This window comes from Strix aluco, chromosome 8 (genome assembly GCF_031877795.1).
Source record: "Strix aluco isolate bStrAlu1 chromosome 8, bStrAlu1.hap1, whole genome shotgun sequence".
Classification (NCBI taxonomy): Eukaryota; Metazoa; Chordata; class Aves; order Strigiformes; family Strigidae; genus Strix; species Strix aluco.
The window spans coordinates 7,160,303-7,185,096 of NC_133938.1; the positions used below are offsets into that span (position 1 = coordinate 7,160,303).

Genomic DNA, 24,794 nt, shown 5'->3' on the forward strand with positions numbered 1-24,794 from the left:
TATCTTAACATACTCAAAATGAATAAAAAGCCCAATATCCGAGGGAAAAATAACCTTGTCACTTGAGGAATCAAACATTTAGAAATTACTCAAGAGACAAAGATCAATGAAATTTTGATCTGCAACATTCAAAATAGAATAGAGTATCTTTTATTACTTTAAAATATCTTTAATACTTTAAAATTTAAAAATTACAAAAGTGCTTGTTCGAGTTTGTATGGAGTTGAAATAACTTAAATCCTCTTTTTTCCATGTTCTCTAAGACTTTTATCAGTGGTTTAAAATGAAACATACGCTTCCAGAGTGTGTATCTCAGGACTGGGATCCTCAAAGGAAACCAGATGGCAAAAATCATAAATCTTTTTCCCTTCTGCTCTTTGACAGTCCCAGTCAAGACAGTTATGAGGCTGGAAGATCAGGTTTATGTTCTATTCTTAAAAAAATATTTACTTTGTACATCCAATGTGGTTTTAATTTTCTAGAAGTCCGCAGTAGCAAACACCAGTTTAGTGAGATAGTATATGCAGTTATACAAAAAACATATACCACATTCTCTATTTCTTTTGGAGGCACTGGTGTATTATTTCACACAAGTAATGTGACTTAAGAGTAGCTTAGACTGGAAAAGCTTGGGGTTTTTTGATGTGTAATATTGGATAGTTGTAAAGAAGTTTAAATTTCCAGCATTATCACGCACAAAGATGTCACTCCCTAACAGCAGACAAGGATCTGGTCTTAAAAAGTTTAAGTACAACCAGAGACAAAACTGACATGGCAGGTAAATATTTTAGGCTTCATCTGCAAACAGAAGATATAATCTCTATGTGTACCGCCTTAACACAAACAGCATGGTTAAACGTTTTAGAAATTCTTTTGATCACTGATCTTAAAGAACCCTCACAAGATAAAAAGAAATTTTCATTAATGTTCATGATTTCAAAGCTGAAAGCTTGAAAGACTTGAAAGCTCAAATATGACGGTTAAGACTATATTCGTTGTTCCTAAGACTTCTGGGGAAATAAAATGTGTGATTAGAGCTCTTTGTTTAGCTGAAGTTCAACACAAATTAGTGCTCCAAACTGCAACACTACTGGAAAAGTTTTAAAGATTGCTTCAAAATAAATATTCCAACATATTTTGATGTAGAATCTGCAAAACATCTGTGGATGTTTATTTCAATTAATTTCAGTGTTTACTGTTTCCTATGAAAACAGCTATTGAAATCAAAACTTTCCTTAGAAAATTCACTTTTTACTAACTTCAGTTTTTGTTGGAACATGCACCCATCAAAATAATTTTAAGATCCATGAGAATCATCTGAGGAAACAAAGGTGGAGGAAAATTACAACTTAAGAAAAATGCAACAGAAATGCCAGATTTTATTGAGTTACTGCATTCACACGTTTGTGCACCTAACAATCACATTTAGCTAAAGACAATCATATTCACAACGTGAAGACACCACATTAAGATGGCACACAGGGAAAGCTTAAAATAAAGCTTGGTCAACATGGTGTGCCAAATTCTGCTCTGTTTGACAACTGTGTTCTCATTGGAATTGCACAGGATAAAGACAACGATTTGCATGAAAATGACTAGCAGCAGTAGCTGGTATCTGTAAATCACAATATACTACTTCTCAGTACAGCAACCATACACAAATACATATCCTGGCACAGCTTCAGATTGGACTCTGGTTATCGACAGTGGTTGTAACAGCCAGGAAACAACTCTGGAAGAGTGAGTTGGGTTCTTGTGGCTTACAGTCACAGTCCATCCTTGTGGCTCAGGAAATCTCTTGAAGCCACTTAGCTTTGTCAACAGCTTGTTTTGGTGGAGGCCTTGTGAAGGGTGCAGCTCTGTATCTGCAAAATATCAATCACAGTTAAGAATTAGATTGAATGGGGGAAGATTTTCTTCCTCTGCTGCACAGCAGAGTTGATAAGGAGATCCTACAAACAAATCCAGAAGAAACCACACAGCTCAATCCATTTCACTGGCATTACTTCTTTCCAAGCATCCCATTATATTCCTATCCTTTATCATGTGAAGAATTACACCTCTGAAGGGCAGCACTACAGCTATGACACACTAAATGTCTCCTCTGAGAACGTATGTGGATGGGTAGATATGCTGTTGCTCCTCTGCTGTGCAAGTGAGGGTTTCACCTTGCATGTGATAAAGGCTCAAGGCACAATGGTGCTAAAACGAAACAAAAAAGGCTTAGCAGATGAAGACAGAGACATTCACCTAACACTTCTGTGCAGTGCCTCTTGGAAAATGCACCACCAATATCTACATTAAACCACACATTTAATTTTTTATTTTTATGATAGACATACTCACAATGTGTGCTTTTAATCCTGAAGGATACAAAAATATGTTCCAAACTACACCTGAAGAATATCTAAACAAAGAAATTACTGCTCATTAAAAGAGGATTGCACCTGAGTTGAAGCACAACACCTATTGCTACAGCTGGGCTTGGAAGCAGATGTTTGTATGAATATGAAAAAAGCAATGGACATGCACTGAAGTCTGGACAGAAAATCTCAGCTAATTCAGCTACTGACTGAAGTTCTGAAGCGTGAAATCTTGAATTTCAAGGCAGATGGCAACTAGCAGCAAAGAGCACCCTAACCAGCAAAGAACATCACTTCAATACTGGCTCGTTGAGAGGAATGACGCTTATCTGAGTTATCAGTGATCCTTTTTGTAGATTCTAGATTTTCTTCTGCTTAAAGCTCTGAGGATGGTTATACATTCCTGACCAACTTAAATTAAAACATATGAGACACATATAAACTTAGATTTGTACCCTCCCCCAGTATAGACATCTAGTTGACAGCAGGCTCAATGAGTCAGCAGTGTGCCCTGGCAGCTGAGAGAGGGCTAACGACATCCCAGGGTGCCTTAAACACAGCATAACCAGCCAGTCAAAAGACATGATTATCCTGCTGTATTTAGCCCTGGTGCGGCCTCACCTTGAGTACTGTGTGCGGTTCTGAGCCCCACAGTTTAAGAAGGATGTGAAGGTACTTGAATGCGTCCAGAGGAGGGCAAAAAAGCTGGCGAAAGGGCTGGAAGGAATGTCTTATGAGGAGCAACTAAGGACTTTGGGCTTGTCTAGTTTGGAAAAAAGGAAGCCGAGTGGTGACCTCATTGCTCTCTACAGCTTCCTGAGGAGGGGAAGTGGAGAGGGAGTTGCTGAGCTCTTCTCCCTGGTATCCAGTGATTGGACACATGGGAATAGTTCAAACCTGTGCTAGGGGAGGTTTAAACTGGACGTTAGGAAGCATTTTGTTACCAAGGGGGTGGTCAAACACTGGGATGGGCTTCCTAGAGAGGTGGTCGATGCCCCAGGCCTGTCACTGTTTAAGAGGCGTTTGAACAATGTCCTTAATAATTTGCTTTAACTTTTGGTCAGCCCTGAAGTGGTCAGGCAGTTGGACTAGATGATTGTTGTAGGTTGCTTCCAACTGAAATAGTCTACTCTATCTCCACATACAGCATTTCTGATTAAATACCAGATCAGAAGGGAGTTCAGATGTTCCTATTATGGCCATCACTTTCTCTCTAGACTAGGGGGCAGACCCACACACAGCCTGACACAGCACCCAAGACCGCCTATACACAGAGCATCTTGACAGACATTTCCTTCCCAGACCTGGACACAGTCTAGCAAAAGTCAGGGGCTGCTGGTGTGGCCTAAGGGATGCCTGGGGCTAAGACACAGCCCCCCATACACTAAGGATGTAGAGATCCTTCATCTATCTCACTTCTGACAAGTGTGAGTCCAGCCTGTTCAAGAGGCCCTTGGAAGAAAGTCCCACAAGTTGCCCCATTGTCTAGTCCAACACTACTTCTACTCTTATAGTTTGGAAGAGTTTTTATTACTAAATCTGGATCTACTTCAATGTGAAATTCAGCACATTACTTACCCTGCCTGCCACAGACATGGAAAATAATCACTGTCCTCTATTTTACATAACTGGACACTGTCACTCTTCTTTTCTAGACTTAAGCCAGCTTAAGCCTGTCTTGCCATTCCAAAATCTTTGTAATTTTCTCAGTTTTCTCTCTTCTTCAGTATATCAACACCTAAGAGCATTACTGTAGCAGAGGCACTGTCAGCACTAACTGGAGCAAATTATTACCTTACATCCTATATACAGTTCCCTCTTTAGCACGTCAGACTAAAAGAAGAGCCCAGAACATCAATACTCCACTTATGACACTCTCCAAATCCCCAGATAATTTTTTCCCCACACTATTTAGTTATTATCCCTTAGGTATATTTGAGGATTTGATCTCTCCTTTTTAAATATAGTACTTCGCTTTTATCTTTATTGTATTTCACCTTTGTGATTTCAGACCATTTCTCCAGGGCACTGAAATAATTCTGAAAGCTAGTTTTATCCCCAGAGTCTTGCAACCCTTCCCAGGGTGGTGTTGTCCATAACTTTTATACATACACTCTTTAGTCCTTCAGCCAAGGTCTTACTTGGGATAGAGGACCATGACATCCTTCCCTCCAAAAATGTGTTTGAGAATGAGCCACTGAAAACTTCTCTTTGACCGCATTTTTATAAAGACCTGTAGTCATAGCCACTTTTTCCCATTTATCTGACAGGCAAAATTACCTTGACAAAGAGAGAAATTAGACTGGTTTGTCATGATTTGTCTTCATGAAATCTGTGTCAGACTTTTCTTGTAACTTGATTGTTTAATAATTTGATATATTATCACTCCAAGTTAGAAGCAATGCCTCCAGCTGTCTAGTTCCTCTCCTTTCCCTTTGTAAAGCTAAGAGCTGTGTTTGCCCTTTTGCTGGAAAAGAGCACGTAAACAAGCTGGAATTGTATGCTGAACTACATCAGTTGCAAGGGCGTAGGTCCTGTTCCTAATGAAAACCCAGTGAATCTGGCAGAGGAAGAATGCGTGCTAAATCAAATCTAATTGCCACATGTAGCTTGCTCACAGCAGTGGAAGGTTTGCAGCCACTGATGGACTCTCTGGCTTACCACTGCACTGTGAAGTGGCTCCCCATAACAGGTGAGGGCATGAAATCTGCAACAAGCAGACAACATGAAAAGCAGAGGACAGAAAACAATTAGAAACCTGGAATTTCTGCCAACACTTAACTGGATTATTTGTTGAAGTTCAGAAAAGATCCTTGTCTCCCTTTTCATTTTCACAGAAAGTTCCCAGCTGCTCCATTCTGGATCTGGAAGCAAGAAGGCTCACAGGCTAAGGGAACAGTTTTCCTGGTTTTAGCCCAAAAAGAGGTCTCAAGTGTTTTGAGTTTTCATGATAATGCCAGCCTCATTTTGCCAACAAAAAAGAACTGGATAATTCATCCACCAAAAAAGCTTGTAAATTTTTCAGTCTTTATATAATGTATGCATTCAAACCCTAGAAAAAAGTCCTTTGCAGCTGACCCTTCAATTCTCTCCCTGTTTTTCTCTTCCTGTAAGCAATAACGGTCAGCAGGCTACACTTCAGGGCACTCCATAAACATTAGTCTCTATAACACCATGGAAGGCAGGCAAACTCAAGCATGAGGAAATTGGAGGCTTGTGGCCTTCAGAAAGTAATGCCACATTCACAGACCTGAACTGAGGTCTCATCTCAGTACTTAGCGCCTGCCTCAGATATTTTTGGATTTTCTCACTACAGACGGCTTTCTGACTGCAGGATCATTTTTAGCCTTCCCATGGCATTTTTCTCCCACAAGCCATTTCATTTGCAACGGCAGAAAAAAAAAAATATGTGGAGGTGGTTAGGAGTTTTAAAATGAGTTCTGTTACGCTTAAGTATTTTCATGAGGACAAGCAGCCCAAATCAACCTGTTATGCTGATAAGAAAGAGCACAGAAAGATTCATTTGCACTTATGATGCACAGGGTGGCTTTTTTTTAAGGGTACAAGAGAAAATATACGAAGTAGGGAACTCTGACACATTTACTTTCCTGCTCACCTAAGAACAACTGCTGAGCAAACAGGCTTGCTTTTTTTTTTCTGGAACAGACATTGCTGATCTATGGCTATTCTCACATTCTGTGTCTGTTTAGGCATGAGCTTTCACCCCTGCAGAAATTAAATGCATGCGTCATGCCATCTGAAGTTTTTTGCATTATTGATAAATTCCTCTTAAGTCTGAAGTACTGTTCATCTGTACTGGTGTACATTTTAAATACTATTTTGCATGGTCTGTGCCATAGGCAGTTTGACCTTTAAACATGATTTCAGCGTAAAAATCAAGTCAACATACCAAGCTTCATTTTTTGCAAGATAACCCTCTTCAGTTCCCTACAAGACTTGACTCAGCACTCGTAGGTAGCATCCCCAAGAAGCAGAGTATGACTAAACTTCCCACGAGATACAACACTGCTCTTACCCTTTGTCACACAGGAGCCTTTCTAGCAGTTCATCTCTAAAGAATTTCTTTTGAATGATAGGTTACAATGGCTGCCTCCTTAGTAAGTGCTGGTGCATCCAGGACAACATCAGGGAAAGGACAAAGACAGTGTAAGGAGAGCATAATCTTCTCTGGCACACAACCATGACAGAGTATTCATGCACAAGTAAAACAAGAAGAGATTTCTCTGTGGAAGGACTCTGTTCAACACTCTGCAGGTACTTCCCTGTGCAAGGACAGCATCAGGGCAATGTATAAGTAAATCAAACCGTTTGCTAGTGCTTTTCAGAAAGCTAAAAATCCACATAATGAATCATGGCATTTTGAAAAATGCTTATCGTGTCTGCATCACCACAAAAAACAGAGCAGAGGGTATACAAATACAACAGAGTAATATGAAAATAAATGTTCTCACTGTACCTATTTTTCATTACAGCATTGGTAGAATCCATCCAGTGCCTCTGGTTTTTAACATATCGAATTCCCTCTAGTCTCACTGTCTGTAAAACAAAAGCATTTTAGTAAAACTAAAAGCATTATTCTTCCTTTAGTTGCAAGTAGTAATACATAGATGTGCCCACTGTACTAGAAAAACCACAGTTCCTGGAATTTTCCTCTACAATTTTTAGAGGATGGGATAGACCAGAGCCATTCCACTTTCCATTCCTGAGCCTCTGGGAGGCTGCAGTTAACTTACTTGTGTTAAAAAGGAATAAACATCAAGATGAACAGCAGTTTAAGGTAGCAGCACTGTGGTATAAGTGGGATTTATAGCAGGAAATCAGAGTCTTCTCAAAGAAATGGCAGAAAAATTTCCCATATACAAGAAAATAGATCAGAAATCTCAAACTTTCACCCCTCTCCAAACATGATCAGTCACTATTGTCTTCAATGCACCTTCCATCCAGTGATCCCAAAGCACTGCATGGGGGGAGGGTCACAATACTTCTTTGTATGAAAGAAGCATGACCCTTGTTTTTCAGAAAGATTAAAAGGATGACAGGAGCAAATAAAGCAATTTTTAGTTAGGCATTTCACCAGATGCCCAGAAAAATCTTAAGTTCTGGCATCTGTCATCTTTCCAGCGTTTGGTTTCGAAGCTTAGTAGTATTTGAACATCATTTTTCAGAGCACAACTTCAAAGGTGAAAATAAATAATAGTTCATTAAAATTCCACCAGGTAACTGATACAGACACCTACTTGGAGCAGAAGGGCTGGAATCTTTACATTCAGTGCAGACAACTTGAGTTTGCCCAACTAATCAGAATAACCAAAGCAAAAGCAGTCTGTAGGGGGTCACTGTCAGGAAGGGAGAAGAGATAGTCTGCCAGTGGTTTTCACTGATACCTGCTGACAGCAGAGAAAGCAAAGCTCTAGAAGGAAAGACTTTTCTGACCACACTTTGAACTTGATTTCTTTTCTTTCTTACCTTATATTCATTCTTTCATTCTCTTCCCACTTTCCTGTTTCCTGCCCTAATTTTCTGCCACTGTGCTTCCCATGCTAGTCCCTGTCTCCATGAACAACAGTTCATACTTTGAGTCCCTCCTATCTCTTTTCTCTGCCCTAAATCTCTAGTTGTTCCAACCCTGTGCATGCTTCCCATCTGCAAGGCTCCTTCTTTGTCTCTCCCCACGCACCCACCTCTGCCCTTCAGCCCACCCACAGTCATTGTTCCACTCCCTGGCCCTCTCAGGAGTTTCTCTATCCCCTCCGGCATCACTCCCTCTCTGCTCTGCTGGTCTCAACCCCATTAGCCCCGTCCCTCTTCCACATGCTCCCAGGCACACCCAGGTCCTTGTTCAGTTGCAGTTTCTCTTTTATCTACTGGCTCCAAAACATCTCCCTGCTCCATATTCTTGTCTAACTCTCCTTATGGAGCTCATCAGTCTTCCTCCCAGGATGAATTTCCTTGTATTTCCCATTAGCCTCCAGTCCAACACTGCCTTTGACCTAATTTTCCACTTCCCCACTGCTTGAGCCAGCACAGAGAACAAAGAGAAAAGAAAAGAAAAGCATAACTAGGCAGGGTACTTCTGTCCAAGGAAGTGTGCAGGAAGGGATAAAAAAGGTTCCCTGTATCCAATAGGGATAAAAAGTTGAGAATGATAATATCTTAATTTTAAAAAACTGAAACAAAGCAAACTGGGTAAAGGAATTATTTGTTTTTGAAGTTTTTTGAAAGCATTTTATTTTGTTTCAATCGAAAAAATTTATTATGTTTTGAATTGAAAAAACCTGCAGTTTAGTTTCAAAATATCAAAATGGGATTTGATAATTTGACATTTCAAAAAATCTGTACAATAATATTTAAGACAAGATCTTGGTTGAAACCAAGACTTTTCAACGAGTTATTTCAGCTGTGATCAAAAAACAAACCCAAAAAGTAAAAAAAAAATAAAATTTCCTCATCAGTTATAGAGGAAGGCACCTGTTTTTGAAGCCTGTATAAATTTCATATCTAAACCGGCTTACAGCATCTACAAGTATCTTTTCAGTAAAAAACCGGACTCTCAATGAGCTGCAAAAAACTCTGCTACAAAAAAGTTTGGGAAATCTAAAAAGCTAAGGAGTCCCATTTAGACATTTCTAAATTTAATCTTTCCTAGTGATGTAACTTTGAGCTAACGCTACCCTTCCACTAACTCTGAATTCTCAGCTCCAAAATAGGAAATTTCTTCATTTCCTAAAGAAAAAAAAAAATCAGGTTTTTTTTTTAAAAAAAAAAAAAACAAAAAACAGTTGAGACCATTTGGCTGATTTTTCCCATATACAAATATCTGAGGCAGATGGCTGGCAACAAGAAAAGTTGCCTAACAGGGGAAAATTTAAGGCTAGCTGCAGAAAGACCATATAGTGGAAATTACTGATAAACCTAGAAAGGAAATCTGTCAATACATACTCCAAAAACCAAGCACAATGTGTTTGAATTCAGACAACAGTTATCTGGTTTCAGAACCAAGAGTCAGATAATTCTACTGAGCTAAGGAGGAGAAAGTGTGCGAGTTTGGTTCTTTATCATTAAAATATCTCAATGTTTCATATATTTGAATAGTGCCTCATGAGGAATCTTTAATTAAGGAGAGAAATAGGGACAGGAAGGTCATCTGGCTACTTTTTGAGCTGAATTTTTCCTTATTATGAAATGAAACCATGAACTTTTCCATACTATGATGTCACTGCTTTGTAAGAATAAGGAATTTCTTCTATTAAAGCACATTTTTTCCAGCTCTTATGAGTAATTTACAAGGCCACAGTTCTCTTCACACTCCAACCCAAAGGTCCCTGCTGTCTGACTCTGAATTCTTTACAGAGGTCTTCCTGTGCTAAGTTTTAAAGGAAAATGTTAGTTACCATCATAAAATGTAATTTGCTATTCTCACTTTGCAGTGGTATAGGACATCTTGCCCCAAAAGTCTTCCCAGACTAACACTGGTAGAAATACAGGGGCAACTCAGAAAATGTGTTTACAAACTGTTTGGGTTACCAAGGTGGAGGGTCTCTATCTGCATTTTCACCTCTGATGGCAAAACCCATTCTAAGGGGCCAGCAGAGATGACTGCTCCTCTCCCATCAGCTCCCTGGTCAAGGGAAGCATATGGGCCCCTTCTCCTGGACCTGAGCCACAGATACGTCTCTAGATTTCTCCTTTTCTGCCTGTTTACCACTCCTCTCCTGACAAATATGCAATTTTTACTCAGTCCTCTATCTTCCCTAGACGCTCCAGCATTGCTCACTCAGCCTTAACAAAACACTTGCAATCTTGCAACTCCCTAGTTCCCTACATTTTGAAGGGGATAAACCTTTTGCACAGAGAAGAGGGATTTTTGTTAGAAGGAAAACAAAACGTATGACCAAATTCCCTTTCATCTTGGGAAAAACTAACACTTGGGGTCTTTGCTTACCAAGAAGAAACACTTTTATAGTTCTCCAGCCTTCAAATGGGAGAAACAGCTACAATGTGTTTAATGAAAAATCCTTTCTCTCAGAAGGAGCTTGCTGAGCAAGTTGTATGATAAAAAGCAAGTTCACTATGTTAAGAAAAAGCCTGCTCCAATGATTTGAATATTCACCTTGGTCTCAAAACGCATGGCTCAATTCTCTGTACCATGGAATCCCTGTGTCAAGCTAGTCTTAGAATCATGTTTTTAGATTTATCATACGCAAAAGGACAAAGGTCTGGTTAGTGATGTCCTTTCAAAATTCCACTGGACATTAATGTCTAAACTGACATACAAAGCATTAAAAATATGACACTTCCCTACAGTTCTGTCTCCTTGTAAGATGGGCTAATAGCATCTCTGTACTTCAGAAAGGTAGCTGTGAGGATAAATAGAGGGAAAACTGTGAAACACTTTGACACTTCAGTAAGGCAGACCACAAGTCAAATCCTAGGTGAACCTCACATTCTTGGGCAGAGTGCAAGCAATAAGAAAGCAATGTATAAAGAGCTGAGATTTTGCCTGTAAAAGGAGAGGATTTCCTTGAAAGAGGTAAATAAAGTATGTTGCTGGTTTTTATTGGGAAATACTAGATCTAGTAAGAAACTATACTGTAAACTCCTTGAGATATGGGATCTTCTCATTTGCCTGTACACATGGTCTTGCATATAAGGGCTCTCTACACTATGATACTACAAATAGAAATGAGTGTAACTCCATTAACATTTAAGTAGTTACTCCTGGTCTACACCAGTGACTGAGATCATTTTTCCTGAAATTCCATTCTCAGATTAAAATGCTAATTTTTGCTAGGGCTAACAACATGCTTAGCTAATTCAGGAACCCCATATGCAATATCTGTGTTGATGTTATTGAAGACCATTTGTTCAAGACTAAATAGAGGTGAATTTCAGCTGATCTGCCTTTTGCAGAATCAGAAACTTTAACAGAGGCCACACATCCAGTTTGTTGTTAGATTTATGATTGATCTTGAAATCATTTCAGCAAGAATTCAACAAGTCCACTACTATATTTAGATCTTGGATGAGCCCACAGAACAGTGACCAACTTTAACTATTACATGAGGGAGGAAAGGCATACAATAATCAATTGTATGTTTAATGAAATACAAAACTCCAACTGAGCTGATATATTATGGGTGAAATTGAATATAATAAAAAGTATTGCTTTCATAAATGAGGGCTCTCTGAATGCTCCAGGGCTACACACATTGCACAACATCTAATGTGTGACACAGTCTTCATATGAAGGCAAGATTATGCTAGCTCAGAAAAAGCAGGACTGAACTGAGATCACAGTTAAAACTCATGGTACTCAGGCCTAAAATTTTCTGAAGCTTCTAAAAACGGTTTTAATTTTTTAAATTAATTTTTATTGCCTATATATGATTATGCTCAAATCTCAGAAGAACTGAAAGAGGAGGAGAGAGGCTGCTTTTATTGTTCTCCAGGCCTGAAAGCAGCTAACCAGTCATGTCATAAGATAGTCAGACCTTGCCTGACCTCCATGCAAAAGAAACCGAAGTATGATGAAGATAAGCACTCAGGCTTGTCAATGAAATCCTTCAACATTTTCAAAGATCTCTCAACCTTGGCAAAGCAATTGGCTTTCAATTTCTGGCATCAACAGCTAAAGTCATCAGAATTTAGATGTGAAATAATTGTCATTCAGGGCAGCCAAAGCAGCAGAATAATAGAAGTGAAAAACACATGATGAGAGCTAAGTCAAAACAGTGTTTAAATACAAAGCAATGTAGTCTGAATAAAGCTCAAAACAACACAGGAGACAGGAAAAAGGAAAGATTTCTCTGCTTCCTGGAGTCGTAACACCTGGAATCATGAGACACAGGATGTCTCTGTGAACACTGGGCCATCAGTGGGAGAGCTTGGGATGCTGTTCACCTCATGACAGGAAGAGAGGAATGATCTCTAACGCCAAAGCAGGATGTGGTTTTGCAGCAGGGTTCGAGTCTGTAGAGAAAGATGGTATCACTTGGCAGTGGCAGTGCAATAGCAACTGCCTCCTTCCCAGCTCCCCACATGCCAAACATGTCTGGCTCAGAAATACAAAGCATGAGAAAAACAACACTGCTGTCCTGGCAATGGATTAAGAGCTGATGCCATAGCAGGAAAACCTGAGGGAAGAAGTTAAACAGCAACATGTTTAAAAGCATAATGCCAGTTTAAAATTAGAACACAACCATCTTGTAAAAGATCACTAGGCATTTTGTTCATCCCACCCAAGAGTTTATTTAGGCTGTTCTAGGTAGCAGGTCTTATTTCCACTGTCTCCAGGACAGGTGTGAAGTTTTCAATTTGCAGATTAGTAGCAGTTTGCTGAATGTGTGACTTTCACTTGGGCAGCTTGCTCAGTTTATATAGCTCCAAAGGGAGGCTTTGCATTTCCCGACGGCCCTATAAACCACTTTTAGACCAAAGCCTACATTCTCTGGAGAACAAAACAAGATATAGCAAGTTTGGTGTGAAGTGGGCTGTGTTAACTGGACACTCTGGAGGGGGCTTATTGCTGTATAATAGGCCATAATTACAGTAACTCATTGGTCATTTATTGCCATGCAGGTATGGAAGCATTTTAAAAACTAGTAAATAAAAAAAAAAAAAAAAATCATTATTTGAGGTGAGGAGACTTCTTCCCAAGAATTATTCCCCTTTTTCAACTTTTTCAACTTCCAAGGCCTAAATAAGTACAGCATTCCCTTTACTTCCTACAACTTTACTGGTTGAATTACTGAAGCCACATTTAAACATTTAGAAAGTCCAAGACAAAGGGCAAAACTTATCGCACCATCAAAACTTGCAGTCAGATTTCACAGATGTAGTGAAATGTAGCAGCAGCAACAGGTTTTCCCATGCCAGTGGGCTAGCACTAGCTACACGCATCCGCCGACAAAGTTTGGGCACAAAGGTATGGACTACTGGGACTGAAGCACAGAGTCTTAGATTTCAAAGACTGGATCCTATGTCAGGAAGAAAGAAAAAAAGAATGATCTCTCCCTGTCCTGAGAAAATACACTTAAAATACCTCTGAGATTCTTATTCCTAGAATGAAATCACTACTATATGTATGTCCTTTTGACAGGAAATCCAGAGCAACTAACTCATTAAGCCTCTTCCTGATAAAGGGACTTATTTATTGCATCCTTACTCAGTACAATCTGCCTACTACTAAATATACTGAGCTAATATACTGTTAAATTTTTTCATTTGAGTTTGGTACAGACTTCATTCAGAAGGTGTGTTGGGTTTGTGTGTGGCAGGGTTTTGGTACTGGGGGAGGGACTACAGAGGTGGCTCCTGTGAGAAGCTTCTAGAAGCACCCCTGGCCCCAAGTCATACCCACCTCTGGCCAAGGCCGAGCCAATTAGTGATGGTAGTTGTGCCTCTGTAATAACATATTTAAGAAGGGGAACTTGAGAGGAGAAGTGGGAGTGAGGGAAATATTGATGCAAACAGCAAGGTCAGTTGAAGAAAGGAGGAGGGGGAGGTGCACCAGAGCAGAGACCCCCCTGCAGCCGGTGGGGAGAGGACAGGCTGTGCCCTGCACCCATGGAGGTCACTGGAGGAGCAGATGCCACCTGCAGCCCGTGGAGGACCCCACACTGGAGTAGGGGGCTGCGCCAGAAGAAGGCCGGGACTCTGAGGGAAGCCAGCACTGGAGCAGTCTGTCACTGGGAAGACTAGCCCACGGCAGGGACCCACGCTGGAGCAGTTCATAAAGAGCTGCAGCATGTGGGAAGGACTCATGTTGGACACGTTTGCAGAGGACTGTCTCCTGTGAGAGGGACCCCACGCTGGAGCAGGGAAAGTGTGGGGAATCCTCCTGAGGAGGAAGGAGCAGCAGAGACAATGGGCGATGAACTGACCGCAACCCAAATCCACTGCCCCGCCATGCTGCTGGGGAGCAGGAGGTAGAGAAATCAGGAGCAAAGCCGAGCCCAGGAAGAAGGGAGGGGTGGGGGGAAGGTGTTCTGGGGATGTGGCTGTGTTTCTCACTGTCCTGCTCTGTTTGATTGGTTGGTTGGTGTTGGTGGTGTTCAAATTGGATCGATGTTCTTTTTTTTCTTCCCCAGTTGGATCTGTCTTTTGCCCATGACCATGATTAGTAGATCATCCCTCCCTGTCCTTGTCTCAGTCCCCGAGCCCTTTGTTTTATTTTCTCCTCCCCAGACCTGATGCGAGCAGTTGCGTGGTGCTCAGTTGCCCTCTGGGCTTAAATGACTACAGAAGGTAAAACAGCTGGAGAGCTTGGCTACATCCTGAGGTCCCCATCAGAAAGAAAATACACACTGTTGGATTCATCCACATCCATTTAAAGATGGAATAAGACTTTTCCTCTGCAGGACACAATGCATGGCAATAACAACTGGTCTTACCTGCCATCTGTAAGCTTAAACCAGTATCCAGTTTACTGCGTGGCTTCGTGCTGATAAACAAATAACAGAGAACACACACAGTGATGATAAAAGCAAAGAGGACCACTGCTGCTATCGACAGGCCCACAAGTGCTCCAACACTAGGAAGAGAGAAAAACAAAGAAGTTAAGTGTACAGACAGCCTGGGACACTCATTAAAACAATGGTCAGGATGCTGTCTGGAGGTTACTTGTACTCAGGCAGGGGAGTGACTGTGTATTTTTACTGCACACAGAAGTTTAGAGCTCAATACCCAGGTCACAAACTGGCATTATTTCACTGCCCTCAGAAGGATCAGTGTCATTACACAGCGGTTAAACATCTGGTCCTTAGTGACATTTCATGTTACCTATGCATACTACTCCCAAGTTCGATTGATTTAAACTGTGTTTATGAAAAGCAGAAGTAACCTCATGCAGTAACTGGCATCAAGATCAAAAACTTCTCCAATGTAGTGCATATTCCCAGATAAGCATAATATCACATAAATATCACATGCACACACAAAGGATTCCAGAGCTTCAGGCAGCCCATGCAAACTCCTTTTTCTCAAACAACATGACTATTAAAGCTATATTTTCCGTCTGAAATGCCATTTTTATTGCAAGAAGAGCCTGTTAGAACACTTTAAGCAAAGTACATGTTTGTCACAGACTTCTCACCATGGATGACGTGTCCATAAAAAAATGGGATAAAAAATGTGCAAGTCATGTTATTCAATTCTCTTCGGAGCTCTGTAGAGCAGGGTGGAGTACTGTGATCACTGTTGTGCCTTTGTGTTAATGCAATAAATCTCGAATCAAGATTGGAGAAGTTCTATGATCTTTACCAGGGTAAAACGAAAACTAAAGATTAATTTACACAAAATATCAAAGGCATCAAAGGAACAGAATATTCAGGAGGCCAAACATACAGCAGTATATGCAGATTTTTATCAAGATACTACCTTTGTAGGATAGAAGCTACTTTATACTTCTTCCACAGACATTCAGTGAGACAGTATGTGTATATACAGAAATCTCTTTAGTAGTTTCCTTATTTTTACCCTTCAAGACTTTTCCTAGTATAAAATTCTCATGATGAAATAAAGGACCGACTGCAATACAGTCTAGCCATTTACTATCCTCTCCTGGGCCATTTGATGACTTCTGTGTTCCAGTCCTCTATTCTAGAGTCCAAACCAAAGACACTGACTTCTGGTGAAATTAAACAGCAGCCTTTTGGTCACAGATGAAGAGAGCCTGAGGATTGAGAATCCTTATATTACTACTCTGGTATATTTACAGTTTTGACAGATGTAAACAGGACAGAAGAGAGATGAATGTCTTAAATTCTATGAATTCCATCCTCTAGTGATAAAAATGCCTTTATATATCACCGCTATCAGTGAGAAGTCACTTCTACTGTGGCCTTGCAGAGAGATGAGAAGAATTGTGCCTCGGGATGTTTTTATGAATTTGACATTCAAGCTACTGCAAAGCTTCTCTGCAAGCTCCCATAACACCAATAGACAGATAGGTCCATAGGATAAACTCTTAAGATCAGCCAGATAAAACCAGCAGATATTGGTATGACTTTAAGATGCAAGTTGTCGGTCAGATCCATTAATGAAGTTTGTGCAATGTTTAGCTCCATGCACAACGTAAATAATTTGTAATCAGCAAAATGATTGGTTCTGGGAAGAACAGCTTTACCCTCATGAAGATTTTTCATGGTATTTATCATCTGCATGACCTAGAGTGTCCTTATATGTTCGTGTATACATGCACGTATTAAGCAAATTTTTCGTTATCATTTTTTGGCTCAGAGAAAACTTACAGGCAAGCAATATTCTGCTTAATATGGAATCTGAATATGTCTTACAGTCATAGGTCTCACCTGGTGCTGGCCTCATTTTTGCATTTTCACTTGGAACACCTTGATTCACACAGACAAAACAGAATAAACACACTACAGGAGACTGAGGTAAGCAGCCATCAAACCAAGGATGATCTCCACAGCTGAATCTATTTGAGGAAGTAAAGCAAACCCAAAGGCTCTTCAAGTATTTGTGCTTTTTTGTCATGTCAGTGTTAGACCTACTTTAAGATTCCTTTTAAATAATAGTCTACAGTGCAGGACAAAACAGGTTGCTCACCATTAACCATACATTAAGCAGCGTCAGCTGTCCTAAAGCTGAATAGATCAAGTACATATTAATCATTATTTTTTTTCTATTTGGGAATCCTTTACTTCTCAGTTGTAGCTCTCCTCCATGCAGTTGTAGAAGATGACATTGACAATACAGCTGTGTATCGTACACCACAATGCATCATCAGTATCACTACATGACTTGTGTAAGTGCTTTGTGAGTTACAAATGACAAAGGTAAAAAAAACAGTTCTGCAGAACTTTCCAGTACTTCCTACTACAGGTCAAAGATTTATCATCGGTTATATGCTACTAAAACTGTTTGTCATGCTCCAGCAACAATGTGAAAAGATCTCACCCAAAACATGGAGATCAGCATCACAAAACCAAATAGACACCCTGGATTATACTTCATAAATCAACCAGAAATTAGGATTCAGTTTGTACTCACTCTTTTTAAACTTAATATTTCAATACCAGATTGTTCTCAACATGCTGAAGCCATCAACCTTCTTAGAACACCTGATTAATTTTTTTAAGGTTAATTTTGGGTTAAACTTAGGGGGTGGAGGGTGTTTCTTATTTAATTCATTCAGAGGAATTTAGTATGTCTTCCACAGCTCTGAACACTGAAGTTTAACTAGAACACAACTTTTTTTTTTTTTTTTTTTTTTTTTGTAGTTAAAACTGTTATCAGAAACAAAACACCAAAAGCAACCTGCTAGTAAAAGGTGTCCCTGTCTGTGGCAGAGGGGTTGGAACTAGATGATCTTTAAGGTCCCTTCCAACCCAAATCATTCTATGATTCTATTAAAATAACTATGATCATTGACCATTTTAATGATCACTCTCCTCTGAAAATAGACAGTCATTCAGTATGTCTCCTAGATTCTACAGCAATTACTGTGGTGCTTCATATCCATCTAGAAAAGTCCTTGCTAAAAGCCATCTTCCCACCTTTACCTTAAACACTAGGTGTTTAAAGTCCACCCAGCAGTGCACATGCAGGGTGTCTTCAAGATCAGTCTTCTGACAGCACTGACATTAAACAAGCAAATTAAAAAGTCACTCTTGCCCACAGCTGTGGCCTCACTAGCAAGCAAACACCTACACATTAACAACCCACCCATCTCCAAAACCAATGATATAGCATAAAAATGGCAATGAAGGTCTATGGGTAATCCTGGCAATGTTTACACAATTCTTCAAATATGAGTGATGCTAAGGTTGGTAGAAGATCCACAGACCAAACAGAACTCTCCCAAGTTATGTTCTACATACAATAAAGATACAGCCATACCACACACTTCACCGATATTCCTACTGCTATTACACTGAGTGCCACATACACACTTGCAGCACTGCCACACATCTCTGCACAGCCAAAGGCTTCACTGAGCAGAGACTCCCCAGAGCTCCCCAAGCTGCTGTTCAGAGAGCTGCTTAGCAGGTCATCGACACTGCTGTCAGTGAATGGTCAGCAGCACACACCTACAGTTATTTTTAGTACATAAAATTAGTCCATCCACACCAACAACAGCTAGGAAAAATTTAAATAATGGCTAAGCAGATGTAGTATGTCCACTGATAGATTAAAAAGAAGCTTATGAGTCATCTGGATCTGAGTGAATCAAATGTTCCTAATGCCATTGCTGCAGTGATGTGTTGTATGTAGTATTTGCGAAGCAAACAGATAAATACTCCCAGGAGACTGGAAGAATGGGCATACAGGAGCAAAAGATTTGCTATTTTGGAAAGCCAAAACAGGCTCCTGGAGATCCGTACAGCTAAGCACTTGGCCACAGTGTTAGGTCACCATGGTTCTATGGGTATTAATTAATAAAGCACTTTGAATAAAATCCATACTTGGCCTGCCAGAGTTTTAATCAAATACACAGTATTACATGAAACTTATAAAAGGTAGGGATTTGGAATGGATACTGTAATTCTATGTGATACTGAAAGAAGCCATTAAATTTGCAAAATAAAACTTAATTGAACAGTGACAAAAATAATTCTAAAATATTTTAAAACAATAAGAAACAAAAAAGGTGCTGACTGAACCTAACTGCATCACAGTTCAGTACAAATGTTACATGTTCAGTATTTCTCCCCTTCCACTCAGCTTTGGAGGTAAAGTAGACGTCATGATGACTGCTGTTCAGTGTTTTGCTCACTAATGTTTTATAATGTCTTGTTTTCAAAAGCTGCATAGCCTTCTGGTGAATTTTGTACATCTCTGCCTTTTACTAATGTTCCCTTCCCTGTTCCATGGGCTCCTGACTGCTATAAGAGATAGAAAAAACACATTCTTCACTCTTCTCTGCTGAGGTCAGCTTTTCAAGAAGTGTGGAAAAGTAATCTAGGCTGCTCTAACAAAAAATGATACTATACTATTTGATTTTAAGCACCAGCAAAAAAAGAAAGGATAAATGAGAAATTAATAATATTAATTACAGATAATAAATTCAGGGGAAAGTATGAGATGTGTCAGAGTTTCTCAGAGGTCAATTATTTATGATTGTGCTGCAGCTCCTAGTACAGCGGGTGTTAGGATGCACTTGTCAAAGACTGCAGTTTTTGCAGGAGTGGGAGGGAGAAGATGGTTCCATTTTGCTAAGGGATAGTGCAGTATATAGCTCTAAACATAGTACAGGCAGTAGTGATTTGGCAAAAAATGATAGGCCTACAAGGGACTATTGCTTCAGGTTGCCTAGGCTGCTGGTTTCTCCATGAACTGCTTCTGTCAGAGCTGGCTGCCAAGTGGTCTGGCAATGCATGTCCAACAGCAGGAAGAACACAAGAGAAATACGCAATAGCTTCCTGAAATTCTACCTGGTGTGTCAGCAAACAGGAGTAATCCCTGAGATACCACCAACCACTTGGTGGTATATTTGGTCATTGCTTTCAAATTAACGGGGGGGAGTCAAGCAAATAAAGATTTAGGATGAGAAACTTAAAGCTCTGGAGTAAAGCAAAACCTTCAATAATTCCCCCATCAGAGCTTCCAACTCCTTTCCCTCCCTCAGTACTTTCAATCTCCAGACTTATCTTGGCTGGTTTGGCTAACTCTTGAATAGTTTTAAATCTTAAGGGTTTCAAGTCTTAAGAGTATGACCTCAAGAGCTGAAGAAGCATTTGAAGGATAATTTTAACATATGGTTGTTACATACTGATATAAGTAACAGTCTGAGACAAAGAGAAGCAAGGCAGTGATCACCAAAACGTTCTGAGAGACCAGAAAATGTTATTTTTATGTTTTCCTTAAACTCCTAATGGAACTATCATGTGCAAATGTATACAGTTTTCAAAGTGCTGTAATACCATAGGGTTTCCAGTGTGTTAGTAACTAAAAATTGTGATTTGTTACCAGAAAACACTCCTGAAAACAGAAATTTCAATTCTAACCACTCAGTAACTTTGCTTAGAGATGTAAATTTTATTTATTCACCTCTTCTCTATGATAGACATAGACAGTTATGGCAGAAGTTACACACAACCAAAACCCCACCAATTGCAGTTTCCTTGGATCCTTTCAGCAGCTTAGGACCATCAGAGAGAGGGGAAAAAAAAAAGAACAAATCCTGAGGTTCTGGCACAAATTTCTGACTTAGGTGGAGGCTAAGCCATCAAACTTCTCAGATCCTAGAAAATCTTTGTAAGGGAAGATCCTTCAGTGAGGTGCTACATTAAAGCCTCTCATGGGATCCAGTTCTTTGAGTTACTGTCTGAAAAGATCAAGCTTTAACAGTCTTCACTGTATCATCTCGCCCAGATGCAAAACTTTTTTATCTCAATCTTTCAGTAGCTCCACCATCTTGAGAAGGCTTCCTGTGACCAAAACCATCCAAGACAATGCAAAAATCATAAGACAACAGTGATGAGAAAAATGTAAAAAGGACACTTGGGGATGTCTTTTCACATCAGAGAAGCTGATTCTGTGTCACTCACAGCTGTGGATGGCTGGGAGTGGTTTGAATGTGGATTACCATAGTGTATAAATAATTATACACTAAATATTAGACAAGATAAATTAAATGAGTAAGCCCACAGTACTGGATAGCATTCACCCAAGAGCCCTGAAAGAATTCATATGTGAAACTGCTGGCCAAGGTGTGCAACCCGTCATTACACAAGGCTAGAGGACTGGCGGCCTGGGAGTGTAACTCCAACCTAACACTGGGCTCTAGAAGGGAACCCAGGAACTACAGAGTAGTAAATCTGACTTCCATCCCTGGCAAGACAGAAAGGCCTGTAAAAAAATGAATAATATCACTAAGCCAAGAGGTGTTAGGGTGCTGAGTGGATCTGGGTTGCACGGGGTTGCATCTGACCCTGGCTATTATCCCAAAGCCACGATGCCCAGGCCTGTCCCGCTCACCTTAGCTCACCATACCTGAATAGGAGGGACAGGTCCTTTGATGGTGAAGCCACTACCCCCATTCACCTCATTACCACACTCTGCCCTCAGGAAGCTGCTGGCACTTGCTGCTTCCTGAGATAACATCTTTCATTAAAGAGTCAGCATTACTATGAGGGGAAAATACTGCCTTGTTAATCTGCTGGAGTCTATGAAGTGTCAATAAGCAGATGGATAAAGGGACCCAGCAGACAGGGTTAGATTTTTCAAAAAACCTTTGACAAAGCCCCACACTAAATGTGGGGGTAAAAAGACAGAACTGACACAGAATTAGGGAAAAGGTTCTGTTACAGATTCACGGCTCTTAAAAGAATAAGCAGCAAAGCACAGGGTCTCTTTTCAGTATAAAGAAATGTTACCAGAGATCAGTCTGAGGCTGATTTTATTCAGTGTCTTCATCTACGACCTGAAGAAGAATGAAATCTAAGTTTCTCATGATCCTAAGCACTTACAAGCAATCAAATGCTATGAGGGCAGGGAATGCTAGAAGACTCATAGAAAACTCAATGAGCAGGCAAAAGCCATGTAGACGAGCATCAGTGTACCTAATGTATCGTATAAACAAACAAAACCAAGCCTACACATGACAATGAACCCAAAACTGGCAGTTCTGAACTCAAGAAAAGTCTTGGAGTCATCAGAGTACTGAAATCACAGTTAATGAGCACCAGCAACCAAAGACATCAACAAAACAGCCACCAACAGGACCGATTTTTGAGAGCAAGACTGAAGGCAGCATTTTGCTACTGTGTAAAACCTTGCCATACCCACATCTTGAGCACACAGCTCCAGATTATGCACCTCTAAGAGCAGCACTATGGAGTGAAAAACAGTATGGATGAGAGGCAACTAAAATGATCAGTGGGACATAGCATCTGCCTCAATGATAATCCAAAAGATCTAAGACTGTTCAGTTTGGAGCGGTGAAAGCTCAGAACTTATGTACCAAGCACTTACAAAATTTTGAACATTGTGTATAAACTGAACATGCAATTGTCGTTCACCAAATCTCACAATAGTAATACTAGAGGGCACTTCAGAGAACTAGTAGGAAACAATATAAAACAGATAAAAGGATGTGTCTTCAAACAGCAGGTAGTGACTGCTGCCACCAAGGCTGCAGAAGCAGACAGTAGAAGCAAGTCCAGAAAGAGATTAGACAAAATCAAGGAATATGAGTCCATAAAAAGATAGCGAAAGCACCATGCAGAGGTGTACCAACACCCTGACACAGCCAGCGTGGATGCTGAAGAGCCTGAGGGGAACAAAGCACAGCAAGCAGCCAGGCTGGCTGTGTGCAGCTCTCCCTGCCACTGCCGGAGATCCCGTCAGAGCCCGATGGACCCTCGCAGTGACCCAGGACAGCACAAGTCTGATTATCTGCCACCTTCCAAGTGGAAAGTTCTGTAGTGCTTGACCTTAGTACACACAGAAAAGTAGCTAAAGTCATTGGGAACTTCGTGCACGCAGCATCTTACACGCTCAGGCCCCGAGACGGCCGTTCCCCTCACACGGAAAGGGCAGCGGGCTGCTCTGGATGCTCTGTACCCAGGCACCGAGCCTTTCCCAGCGCTGCCTTACAAAGCCCACGAGTTATTTCCTTCAGAAACCACCCTGGCACAAGCAGAAGCCTCTCTGGGCAGCAGCTGCAGCTCTACCGCTACTCTCAGCGGGACAAAGGCAGCCTGAAAGTGCCCGGCTACAAGTACCTCAGAAACGCAAACCCGCAGGCAAGCCCGGGCGAGCACGAGTCTCCCGCTCCCCGGGGCCGCCGAGCCTCGCCCGCCCGGAGCCTCCCCACCGCCCGCCATGCGGGGCCGGGCCCGGGCGGCACCGCCGCTCCCCTACCTGAGCCACCACATGTAGTTGTGCTCGTAGGGGAAGAAGCTGTGGGGGTCATCGCAGCAGTACTTGACGTCCTGGAAGCCGCAGCAGTACACGGCGCGGGCGTCGCCGCCCGTCTGCGGGCAGCTGAACCCGCTCACCAGCACCTTGTCGGCGTTGAGGTAACTGCTGCACTCGGCGCTCATGGTGTGGCGGCTGCCTGCCCGCCCGCCGGGCTGCCCGGCGCCTCGGCTCCGGCGGCACCCGGGCGGGAGGTGGGGCGGCGAGCGGGCGGAGCTCGTGCGGGCAGGGGACTGCACTGGTGGCGGGCGAGGCCGGTGGCGGGCGGGAACCACCGCGCGCCCCCCCCCCCCCCCCCCCGGGTCTCCACACGGCGGGGAGCGGCGGGAGTCGCCCGCGCCCTGAGGGGAGGGAGAGCGCGGGGCGCCTGCCGCCCTTCGGCAGGGGAGGGAGAGGGCCGTGTGGGGCTGACCACCCCCGGGGTTGCTCGCCTCAAAGGCAGCACCCCAAGGTCTCTCGCTAGGACTTGGTTTTCCCTCAGTGCTCGGTCCCGCGTCGAGGAGAGACTTTGGGGGTCTGTCCTCGCCCATGAGCCTCGGTGGGGGTCTCAGGACAGCCAAAGCAAGGAGGAAATCGAGAGGGGTCACGCCTCAGTTGGACTCAGGACCCCTTGGCTTTATAAGGGTTAAAAACTCCACATAATATTTAATGTTTCTGAGAGACCAGTCTCCTACTCTTTTCAGAGGGCACTTCCTTTTAATATTTTAGGCCACTTTAAAAAAAAATGTGGAACCCAGGCAATCATTCTGTTACCTGTATGAAAGAGCCTCTTCTGAGGCAGAAATGGGTAGATCGCAGCTCAAGGTAACACATGCATGTCATGCACCCCTCTGCATGTCATCTGGCTCACAGAAAAAGAATAATAAGAAGCCTCCAGGAGAGCAATGGGTAGGCACTACCTCCCTCCAAGGAGCTGGTCCTCAGTCAATCTCCTCTAGATTACAAGAGAATCTGATCAAGTGCTTTGCCACACAAGTGACCTTCTCAAGGAAAAGTTCAGGTTTCAGAGAGAAAGGTAAGTTGTACAATACCAAGAGAACTTGACTTGAATTAATAAGACCACATTAATTTGACAAACACTTTACATTTTAGTTTCAGGTCTTGCCTTGAGATGAACTCCAGACAAGTAGGAGTTTCACATATTCTAACTAACTGTCAGACAACAGCAAGAGGCAGGCATAATGGCAGCTTAGGGAAGGGCAGTGTCCTCACCTATAAGGGGTACAGTCCTGCAGGATCTGAACATGGCCAGGCTGGTGGGAGTGACAGGCTCCATCAGCAGTCCCAGGCAAGGTAAGATACTGAGTCGAGTCCACAGTTCATCCAGGAGACAAGATGGGAGGCAAGTTACCTACAGTATACATCTAGAGTTCACCCAGGAGGACTAGCAAGCAACCTAGGCCAGCAGGAGCAAGGACTGAGCATAGATATACCTCTGCCATCATTTAGGAAATACCAGGCTGCCCTGGCATGAGCTTAAATGCAGCTCCTGGACCAATGAGCAGAGGGTGTGGGTGTAGTGAG

The 24,794-nt window shown here is 41.8% G+C and overlaps 1 protein-coding gene across 3 annotated transcripts; it reads right to left on the reverse strand.

The window, feature by feature from the left end:
* Positions 1 to 1,359: 1,359 nt before the first annotated feature.
* Positions 1,360 to 23,447, reverse strand: SHISAL2A (shisa like 2A). 3 transcript variants are annotated; one of them, XM_074833188.1, is made up of 4 exons: positions 23,214 to 23,447; positions 14,777 to 14,916; positions 6,841 to 6,920; positions 1,737 to 1,865 (listed from the first exon to the last, which is right to left on the reverse strand). In XM_074833188.1, exons 1-3 carry the CDS (start codon positions 23,393 to 23,395, stop codon positions 6,889 to 6,891), a joined length of 354 nt encoding a protein of 117 aa, XP_074689289.1. In that variant the 5' UTR covers positions 23,396 to 23,447; the 3' UTR covers positions 1,737 to 1,865; positions 6,841 to 6,888. The 3 variants fall into 3 exon arrangements, with proteins under 3 accessions (XP_074689286.1, XP_074689289.1, XP_074689288.1); XM_074833185.1 differs by lacking the exon at positions 6,841 to 6,920 and having other exon boundaries at positions 1,360 to 1,865; XM_074833187.1 differs by lacking the exons at positions 1,737 to 1,865; positions 6,841 to 6,920 and adding an exon at positions 7,641 to 7,720.
* Positions 23,448 to 24,794: the final 1,347 nt, after the last annotated feature.